At 35.5% G+C, this 11,882-nt stretch overlaps 1 protein-coding gene across 1 annotated transcript in view; it reads right to left on the bottom strand.

Annotated features, from left to right (window-relative positions):
• The window catches only part of LOC110102526 (zinc finger CCCH domain-containing protein 45), a 49,076-nt gene that overhangs the window by 7,645 nt on the left and 29,549 nt on the right, over positions 1-11,882 (bottom strand). Inside the window, exon 6 of the mRNA XM_020830892.2 lies at positions 9,149-9,235. Coding sequence (XP_020686551.1) covers positions 9,149-9,235 — 87 coding nt within the window. The remainder of the gene's footprint in view (positions 1-9,148; positions 9,236-11,882) is intronic.

The following is an 11,882-nucleotide window of genomic DNA, read 5'->3' as shown; positions in this document are numbered from 1 at the left end:
CTTTGCCACAGTAAAGATCCTAATAAGATGGAGGAAGGACTTACTAGAATGATTCACTTCAAGCTCAACAAAGTCTAGAATCCTATAAAGCAAGAATGACTAGAGCTGATAATCGAATAGTTTTTCCTAGAAGCTTTAAAGAATGTGAACTTGTTATGGTTCGTCGAAGATCTATTATCCTCCACTGTCGCCTCGGTGATAAATTTGACCCAATCTAGAAAGGATCCTTCATCATTGAAATAGTGTATGAAGGAGCTTATCAAGAATAAGTTTCTGAGTGGGTCGGGAGTTTGACATGCATCAACAAGTTCACATTCTTTAAAGCTTCTAGGAAAAACTATTCGATTATCAGCTCTAGTCATTCTTGCTTTATAGGATTCTAGACTTTGTTGAGCTTGAAGTGAATCATTCTAGTAAGTCCTTCCTCCATCTTATTAGGTTATTTACTGTGGCAAAGTATAAGACCATAACAAATTATTTTATGTATCCTTGACTCACCGTCTGACCTCCTATTCGAAGGCTATGGTCAATGCACAATGCTACGAGAAAAGCTACATTTATGTTACGCAAATAAAACTTTAAAACAAGACTTAATGAATGCTTGTTATAAATAAATTTAGCTAGCTATATGTTGAGTTCTACACATAAGGCAAATCCAGGTAACGTCGTAGCCAACATCACCAAAGCATATCAAGTTCTAGCAGAGTAGTTGTGACATGCCCCTAGGACAACTTCACCTCGTAAACCAGGAGGCGAAGCTCCTTAGAAGATTGACTTTGATGCTTGGATAAGCAGCTTAGATGTTTCGATGAATTGCATTGACAATTTTGAGATATATCACACAGTCAACTTTTTGATCAAGTACACTTGATTAAAAAGCTACGAGCAACATGAACTCATTATTGAGTTCACAATATTCTTGGCAAATTCGATGAGTTGATTTTTGTATTTGGTCAACAAACTTATAAAACAATCATCCATGTGGTTCAGTGACAAAGGATTGACTTGCATTATAGTTAGCTCAAGCATTATTTGGGCATACAATAATAGTTAACAATCTTTGTAAGAAAGTGAATAGACAACAGGCTGGCTAGCAACTGTGGGACATATAAAACTTCTAAGATAGATAATGATTTGTTAGGATATACAATGCCCTTCACAAAGATAGAAGAGTGAGAACCATCGGCGACAATGATAACTGGTAGAGAGGACATTTATCATTTAGAGAGAAAAATAATTAACAGTTATCTGTCATTTGAGAAGAGATGCCTAAATCTAAAACACAATAAATGAAAGAAGAGACATATGCAAAGATTCATAGAAAGTGATATCATGAGATGCTGAAAGAAATTTTAGAGATTATTGAAGCAATAAATCATAATCTTATCAAGAGATAGTTGCAGGTCCAAAGGAAGCACCAAGGATGAAGAATGGTCAGACCACTTATAGAAGAAAACGAAGCAGTGGGGGAGTAACCAAAATTCTCCCAACAATTTTTTGGAGAGTGATTGGTGCAGCTACAATAAAGGCATGGCAAAAAGGTATTATGGACAACATTGTGGCCACCATGCTGGGAAGGATGTAAAGAACATAAAAGAAAACAGTCGCAATGTTAGGGAATGTTGAGTGATACATCATTTGAGAAAGCACATCATGTTGTTAAAGATTAAAAAAAAAAATCATTCAATTTCTATCAAATAGTTAGATTAATAGTGCAAGAGTGATAGTTAAGTAACTTATAGAATTTACCTCTCAGTGTATTATAATAATAATGGATCGATATATATATTTTTCAAAGAGACAAATTTCAGAATAAAAAGTATAGACATGAGAGATTACTTTCATTAAAGTTCATGGAACAAAAAAAAAAATAACACATATTTTTGGTCGAGTCTTGAAATATAGAAGTTCAAGACTATTAAGCAACTTGAAAAGAACAATGTAATCGGATGCTTGATATTTTGAAAACTTGACAGTGAAATTGCTATATGGAAGAAATGCATGATTATGTTTGTTATCAGAACCAACACAATAGTAAAGGTCATCAACCACCAGAGATAATTGGTACCATTGAAGTTGACGATAGTATGAATGGTGCAGAAGCATTTCAAGTCATTAAGTGGAGACTAAAAAGTCATAACAGTATATGAGAGGGTCATAAAATTCGAGAGTCAATTCAGATAATTGACAATGGTGATTCAAGAAGTGGTCATACCCTAGGATAGTAGATGACTAAATGATGACAAATAGACAATGACCGATCAGTCAGCTTGCATGTAGGGTTATGAGCAAAGGTAGGGACGTGCAAGAAGGTGAGATTGAGTGCACTTGGGAGGTAGATGAGCAGAAGAGCAAGCAAGGTTGTGGATTGAGCAAAGAATCAAGTTTTGCACAATACAAGTGAGCAGACGAAGCAATAGTTGCAACTAGAGAGTGTGAAAGTGTGGTAGTTAGGGGTGTAAGTGAGCCGAGCCGGCTCAAGCTCGACTCGTTTATGAGCTCGTGAGCTGAGCTTATCAAGCCTCGAGCTCGAGTTCGAGCTTGACAAGGCTCGGCTCACAAGCTCGCGAGCCGGCTCGAAATTATTAAATTTAAATATTTAAAAAAATTAATAATAAGCCCATAAGGATAGCTTAAATTTTCACCGGTTGAAATTTCAAAATCCCGCCTGAAATCTTCTTTTTATTTTGGTAAAGAAGCCTAAAATCTCAAATGTCTCTCTCTCTCTCCTCTGATTTGGCTGCTCTCTTATCTGTAATAAATGCTAACGGCTAACATTCATTCTCCCTTCTGGCAAATTGAAAAAAGGGCTCAAATCTCTCTCTCTCTCTCTCTCTCTCTCTCTCTCTCTCTCTCTCTCTCTCCCACCGTAGTTTTAAGGTAAATTAAAACCACGAATTAATTTTTTGGAGGATCGCACCGCGTGTGTTGGAAGGAGAACCAGACTGCGTTTGGGGCTCGACGAGCGGCTCGAGCTTGAGCTCGGTTACAGTGGAACGAGTCGAGCTCGAGCTCAAATTTTGAGCTCGACTCAAGTTCAAGCTCGTGCTCAAGCTTGGTATTTTATAGTTGAGCACCTCCTGACTCGAGCTCGACACAACTCGTTTGCACCCCTAGTGGTAGCAAGTTGAAGTTTTGCACATGAGCATTAGGAACGATGCACATGGTGGGAAACATTGCTAAGCAAGCAAGCAGGCACTTTAGCAACGATTGACATATAGGTAGGAATCAGTTGGGATGAAAAGAGCAACACTGGAAGAAGAATGATGGGGTTAAGGGCAAGACTAACTTGTCTTTGATATCAAGTTAAAAGGAGAACATTGTTTGTGTTTTTATTCACTAGAAATCCCAATTAATTATAATAGAGTACAATGCTTTAGAGCCAAATAACATATACCACTCTCTAAATATGGAGAGTTATCCTATTTTCATATTATCATATGCTAATAGGATATAAACCTATTGTTGAACCAATCACCTTATATTGGGTAGCATGTGTTGCGTGCTTTACAATGAAATGATAAAATGCGCACTACTTCTTGTACAGTGGAAGCTCACCTCATTGCATAGCGATGAACAACCATATTGCTCCACTCTACACCAAACTTAAACTGTGTACTTATGCCTGATTTTAGCAACACTAACTAAAAGCCATCGGACAAAAAGTTATGTATCCTACTTCATTTTTGTGTTTTGATTTCTATGTTTTTTGTTAGATAGGTTAAAATCATGAAAATGCCCACACATAATTAATCAATTAACCCGATCCATGATCATTTCACGATGTAACACTCAAATTGTGAGGGATAATTCTTTTTTTAATCTTCTTTGAAGTGAATGCTCAATTGATCGTCTCCTTTGTAATTTGATCTCAAAATCATATATATTATTCTACCCAATCTCCACTTGTATTTGTTACCTACTATAATGTTGATCGAGTTGGTGATCATAAGGACTAACAATCTGTGAACCATTTCTATTTCTTCTTAAGCACCTCTCTAATTTCTTAATGAAGTAAGAAACAAACGAGAGTTACTATTTTGACTGGCAAAGCTAAATATTGTACCTTCACTTACACAATGCAATAGTTATTGTGGTTTCAATGTTTGCATATGGAAATGGGCATAATTCATGATGTTCCCTCTGTGAATTAATCAGTGTGATTACTATTACACAAAATATTGTGTACCACAAACACATTGAAACTAATTATCACTTCATTCATGGTGCAATTGCTTATTCTATTCTCCATGATTAGTCTTTTTCTCAAGAGCAATATACCAACAGCTTTATCAAATCCCATCCTCCAAATGGATTTTAAGAATTATATGAACTAAAGTTTTTGTATTTTATTACAATATATAAAACTACTTAGTAAATTCAAATATTTTCATTATGTATACTCTATCATTATGTAACGAAATTCTCAAACTACAAAGGAATATTTCTTAATCGTAGTATTTCCTTTCTTATTCTCTCCTTTAACCTATATATAGAGACCCATATACTATTGTGCATTACATAAACAATAACAAGAAATTCTCTTCTACTCCTTTATAACAAGTGCAAATATTATGTTCCATTAAGCAAGAAATTATCATCGACATTAGATATTCTTTGAGAAAAGGATCAAAATGGTTCCTTTATTTTTTATGAAGGACAAAAATTGTCCACGACTATATTAAAGGATAATTTGGATCCCTCAAGTTTTTAAAAATGAATCAAAATAATCTCATGGTGGGACTATTTTGATCTTTAATAAAGAGTCAATGAACTATTTTGATCATTTTCTCGATATTCTTTATATGTATTGCAATTGCATTCTCTAAAAGTATAGTCAATTTGGCAAAGGTGACCTATTCTATCCATATCTGAGCCAATAGAGGTTTGATGGGGAATTTTAGGGTTCAGAAAAACACTTAAAGGCCAATTTTCTCAATTACAAGCTTGAACCATACCTTCCAAGAATGTTATTTTTCCCCTCATTTTACTATTTGACATAACAGGTTCTAGAAGAATCTAAGGGGCTATTTGATTTGTTGCTTTTAGAGTGTAAAGTATTCCAAATGCAGGGGTTTTGAAGGTTTGAAGTAAAATGAATGTAGAGTGTAAAAGGAGTGTATTCCAAATACGCCAGCTAGTGCATTTTCGGTGTATTTGGAATTTCTCATATTTGGGCGATTTCCAAATACACCGCTAACGCACCAACATTGCCACCACCGGCCGTCCTCGACCGCCGACCGTCTGCCACCTACGGCCACCACCACCGAACACGACCACCTTCAAATACCACTGCCAGCCACCAGTGCCTCCCTCTGTTGCATACACCACCGGCCGCCGCACTCCATTGCCGATCGTCGACCCCCGGCCACAACCTTTTTGCACTTTCCATTCACTTTACTTCAAACCAAATAAAAAAAAAAGTAAAATCATGCATTTCTTTTACACTCATCAAAATAATTCCAAAGTATTCATTCTTCAGGCAACTAAACAACCCTAAATACTTTCTTTTAACTTCTTGATAATTAAGATTGAATCTTTCTGCAAACTAATGTGTTCTCCATTCTAATTCTTCATATTTTTTTCAGAAACTAAATTTAAACAAGTCAATCTGTGCTCTCGTCATTATTTACCTCTTGCCTTTTTTAGAATCAGGCAGACCAGAGGACATGAAAACCAATAGAGAAAATAAGATTCCTTAAAATCAGAGTACGTGTAGTATCAATGCTTGTTGAAACTGAAGATAAAGAGCGGGAATAGGAATAGGTATTGTGGGGATGGATTGTGGTGGAATGACAATTGGGTTTAGGTTGGCAATAAATGAATGCGCATGAACAAAGCATAGGACAAGAACCAACAGGGACATGATCATTTGTATGATTGAGCCTGGCATTTAGATATCACTTAATTTACCTGGCATCTAGCCGATGTTGATGACTTAAAAATAAATTTTATTGTTACTGTGGGTTGTCAGTAAAGAAAAAATTGGCATTTTGATATAATGTATGATATGTGGGGTGTCAATAAACCAAAAACTGGCATTTTGATATAACGTATAATATTATAATAAGTTAAACCAAATAGCCCCTAAGGATAATCATCATCATTGTTAGTAGAAAATGCAACGGACTAGAACAAAAGTGCACATGAAGACGAAGGGGAAAAGATGTACGTTGTCTCAAACTGTTCTGAATCATGTATAGAAAGTGTATAGGCCACATAACTCTCTGAACCCAAGAAAAGGACAGATGACACAACATTAGCATAGTTGGTTGAATTTCTCAAGGTATCAGAAATAAACAAATTTATCAATCACAGTTTCAAATGAAATAAGGGCTACTAATTATACTAGCCTTGTACCTAAATGAAGAACACTAAATGACATTAGTAAAAACAAGGAGTAGCATAAAATAACAACATAAGTAAATTAACTACACCCATCACTTCCCTAACTATTTGTGGTCTACATTATAAATTGTCATTCTCCATATGTATATGTTTGAGTGTTACAAGAGATATTAAATATGTTTTGGCATACAAGTTCTTGTTCACATTGGTACGCAGCCTTCTAATTCTGCTTACTTGTCACCTCAAAACATAGATGCACAAAATATTTGAATTAACACCATAATCTCTCAAACAGACTTCCTTTTGTAGTCAAACATGCAAATATTTTTGCTCAAGTTCAAACAATGTGATGCAAGCAAAAATTAGGAGAAAGCCTAATTTTTGCAAGCAAAATACATAACTTTCCTAGGTAATAGAAAATACAAAAATATACCCAAAAGGATACAAAATGCAGCAAATAAACCAAAAATAACTTCACTTTATAATATAAGAGGACTTACAAACTTTTGACGCTTACAAACGACAAAATAAAGACACCTTAAACACCTAAACTTGTTTTTCTTGGATCGAGAAGAAAGGTACTGATGGGGTGGATACTTGTGGAAAGAAGAATGAGATTAGAAGTCAAGACGAAGTATAGCTCGCAAGCTATAGAGAGGAGAAGAAGGAGAAGGCCTTAGCTCACAAGCTATTCCAAAGAAAGAAGAAAAACCTCTCAGGTTTTTATCCAAAAATTACATTATATCCAACTCTTTTTAAGACTCAAATCAGCCCCTATATATAGGAAGAAAGGGGGAAACCAAATAGCCACCCACCTCTATTCAAACCAATGAAAAAGAGGGAAATAGAAGGCCAAGAGACATTCCAAACAGCAGCTGAAAAGACATCCCAAATATCAGCCAAATTCATTCCAATCCAGCTTACAAGGGGCGGAACCAGCTGAAACAGAGGAGGCCAGGAAAAGGGGGGGGCGGAACCCCAATAGGCTTTTCACGGGAACAACAACAGCCAGGGGAAAACTGAGAGGACAAAGGAGTAGGGAAGAGACACAAGTCCACTCCACAATAATGAGCTAAATATAGAAGAATATCTTTTTGATTTTATGAGCTAGGAAATATATTTACTCTTCCAATTAATGAGCTAAACTTCAGCTCAAGCATTAATGAGCTAACACCAAGTAGATCTCAAAATTTCAGCTCACAACCAAAGAATCCAAAGCCCAACCAAGAGCAGCCAAAGGCCCAAACCGAGAAACAACAATCAGCCCAAAGAACAAAAGATCCAAGATGTTTTGACCCCCCTTGCCTACATCACAATGTATCTTTGGTTAGTCCCCCTTTCCACTTTTTTTGTGTAAGAATTTGAACCCCTAACCTTTTGTAAGAGATAAAAAACAAAATCACTCAACAAAGTGGTTGACTTACTGCTTTTCTTCTTAATGCTTCCACGGGACTTTTATTTATCTAAAATATTGGTACATCTTCTATCTTCCATTGGATTATAAATCTTATACAGCCATAGCGGGCAAACACACAAGGCAGCAAAAGTGTTCCCTAGCATGTCACTAATGCCCTTTAAAATGACTTAAATAAGCTCTGAATGCGTGCTATGTGGACATAAGAAAAAATGAAAAAAAAAAAATAAGACCTATATGATAGCCCAATTGAAGTAAAAGGGCTCAGTTGCAGAATCAAGATAATGTCATTAAAGAATTAATTCACTAATTAGTCAGTATCTATAATCAATCACGTATCTAATATTTATTCACATATTAGCAATGATGGTAGAAAAGTATCTACTCATAAATGAATAAAGCATGCGCAAAAAAGATTTTCAAAAAAAAAATCTACTAGAAATTAAATACGAATATCATGAATCAGCATATTGGAAAAATCAAAAGTCAATCCGAAAATTTGGAAACATTTAAAACAAATGAGAAAAGAAATAGTAGTTCACCACGTATATAAATGAATATACAACTCTAACTGAACAACAAAATTCAACTCCATCTCCACAAACAAACCATCATATTACATTAGCCTTTCTTGAATAATTCTGCGTAAAAAATAACCAACCTTCCCAATTCATTAATTAACAAAGTGAACTTTTGTTACATCAAGGATGAAAGCTCGTATCTTTGTGAAATCCAATTCAGTGCAAGTAGGATCATGTTCAACAAAAAATAAAAAAAGTAATGTTCACAAAAAGGTGAAATATAATTTAATTGATTCTACACCAAGTTGAATGATAAAATTTAAAAAAAAATTAAGTGCCTCATCAATAGCTTTATGATCATTAGAAACACAGTTTAAGCTCATCCACTTAGAGAGAGTAGTGTTGAATACATTTGGACAAGCAAACCCAACAAGTGTAGCATTGTAATGAAGCCTTAAAAATCAAGAACAAACTACTAGATAATGAATCAAAAGGGGAAATATAAAATATCTTCTAATTTTGCAAAATATTCTTAAGGGTTACACCTCAAAGAGCAAAATTAAAAGTATAGATAAATTAAATTTACGAACCTGAGCTAGGAGCTTAGGATAGACGGTACACATTAGTATAAAAAGACTTAAGTTTTGCATCTAATAAACATATCTTTAAATCATGAATTGTGATTTCACGCCTCTATATTTCTTTTGAAATGGTTGATGGCAGTCTATGAGAGGACATGATAATGGAGTTGTAAATAATAGATGATAAGTAAACATGGAAAACAGAAAAGAAAATTCAGTTAGGTCAGACCATCAGAATGCAGAATAAAGGGAAAGTTTAGTGAATGTGACCTACTGACGCATACCATAAGTTCGCTGTCTGTTTCGAGATAAAGAAGAGAAGCCAACTGCTCACCAATAAAAGGCTCCAACTCTTGGCAGTCTCGACTTATCTGAAACCATAAAAATTTACATGAGAAACAAAATCTGTATAGAGAACTACATCATTTGCTTCTTTTGCCTATAAAAGAAAAAAAGATTGAACTCCTCTAAGTTTTGTTTAATGACTACATAGGTCAAACTTGTAACTAATCAATACAAAACAAATAACATAAAATTCTCAGGATACTTCAATAACACAAAGAAAGGTCATTTAGTATAAGAAGAAAATTACAAAATAAAGGTCATTGACAGTACAAATCTAATGTTGAATGCCACATAAGTTCATAAAAAGAAACCACACGACATTATCAAGACAATTACCATAATTTCTTAAAGATCAAAGCATCCATTCAGAAAGTGCATGAACTATTTACTGGTTTACAAGCATCCTCTCTCATGTGAATTCCGTTTCAATACAACAAAATGCATTCTTGCAAACAGTGTGCAAGAATCCACACCCCCATACTTCCCAATTAAGTATGAAAAAAATGGCAAACATATCGCACAAAACTTGGCTTGAAACACATCACACATATCAAAGAAACAATCAAAAGTCATATGTTTGCAAAAAAGTCCGCGTGAATGTGTTTGGAGCAAAAAGGACATCACAATCAATTCGATCGACTATGATGTAAACACGAACAACAGACATGGTATCATGCAAGTTAAGTTGGAAATGCATCACAAAATACCAAACTGCTCAATCGTCGCTCTTTTGCAAAATAGAATACACCGAAGTATCCAAAATATTGAAAATGCCTAAAAAGATCACAAATAATATTTGGATTGCCGCACAAGAAAACTCTGAGAAATTTACCCTCGTGCCAGTCAACGAGACATGCGAACAATGAAGAAAATGCGAGATTGAATTACTTCTAAAAAAACCTAGCCCATCAAATCCACATCAGCCCAAATCCATCTAAAATTCTTCCAATTTAACGTCTGTTCAATTTAGCCGCCCGAACCTCACGTCATTAATAAAAAAAATGGGGGAATTACATACATGCCACTTTATTACATCTATATTGCATATTTAACATCCAAAACTTAAATATTACATTCCTACCACCCAAACACTAATTTAACAACAAAAATACAACTCCGTCCCACAAGTCCTCACTCTGTCTCTTCCTATCGCATGCTCTACCCGCGAAACATCACATGGAAGATCTGACTGTTAGATATGTAAAGTAGAAACAACACATGGAAGAACTTTGGAATAGTATTACCAACATTTATCTTTGTTTCTGTAAAAAAAAAATTATGACAGGCTTTTCTCTAGATTTTTCCTCTCTACCGTTGGATTTTAGTGCCCTCGAATTTGTCGAGCAGTTGTTTTTGTTGTTTTGCTTGATGCTTTTATATGTTTTGATAATAAACTTTGCTCTGAGTTTCCTTTTTTCAGACTTTGTTGATTCCACGGAAGTTGTGCTAATATTTTTACTAAAGCTAAATTGATCTCTTCCCTATCCCAAGGAGGTTATTTCACTTGCTTTAACTCTTCCACCAAATTTGTCAAAAAATCAACTGAGAGTCTTGGTTCCTGCAACTTGCAGCAAGAACTCCCAAAGCTCTTCGAACTTGCTTCCATGAAAAAGTAATCTTCTTCATCTTCCTCTCTTCCTCATGCAGTCATGCGGGAAGGAATGACGGAGTGAGGGCTTGTGGAGTCAGAGTAGTATTTTTGTTGTTAAATTAGTGTTTGGGTGGTAGGAATGTAATATTTAAGTTTTGGGTGTTAAATATGTAATATAAATATAATAAAATAGCATGTATGTAAATCCCGCTAAAAAAATTTATCTTTAAGAAAATGAAATTAACTCCCTCTCTCCCGCTCTTTGAACCTCTAACTCATTGCTGCAAAATCACATAGTTCGCCCCTATTCCCTCATGCACTCTCCAGCCCTTCTATATTTTGATGCCCTCACCTCTTTTTCTTTAGCCGGAACCGCATGCAGTCCCTATTTCTCATGGTAGCCCATGATGTAGGAAGCGAAGACTTGGGCTTCTCTATGCACTCCTCCAAACAGTTCCTTCATCTCCCACAAATCCTCTTGCCCTAGTTTCCTCTCTTCTCTCACACAAACCCATCCTGCAACTCCAATGCCAACATGCGCCCTCTAACCTCCAAGCTCCAACCCATCTCCAAGCCCCTGACTCCTACTCCATCTTTCCCGCTCGCTCTCAACTGTTGGTGCTCATGAACTCCTCCAAACAGTTCGCAGCTTGCTAGTCACCCGCGCTAGATCTGAGATAGTGAGATCATGTAAGACCCTCGCCCTTCTACCTCTACTCAACTAACCCTCATGTCTCTCGTATTTGGACTTTTTTTTCGTAAGCAAACTATCTTCCTTCTTGGAAACATTTGGTTGGTAGAAGAGGTGAGTAGAAAAAACATTTGTAATAGTTTACAACAACAACAACAAAAACATCAATCCTTTATCCCATTACGTGGGGTCAGCTACATGAATCATTTTTCTCCATTTTGTCCTATTAAAAGTCAAATTCTTGTTTAAATCTAATAAAGAAAGGTCATTCCTAATATTTTCTAACCAAGTTTTTTTAGGTCTACCCCTACCTTTCTTAACACAAGTCAAATCTAATACCTCTACTCTCCTAACTGGGTCATCGTAAGGCCGCCTTTTTATATGACCAAAC

Source organism: Dendrobium catenatum, unplaced genomic scaffold (genome assembly GCF_001605985.2).
Source record: "Dendrobium catenatum unplaced genomic scaffold, ASM160598v2 fragScaff_scaffold_932, whole genome shotgun sequence".
Lineage (NCBI taxonomy): Eukaryota > Viridiplantae > Streptophyta > Magnoliopsida > Asparagales > Orchidaceae > Dendrobium > Dendrobium catenatum.
This window is presented reverse-complemented; position numbering and strand designations above follow the sequence as displayed.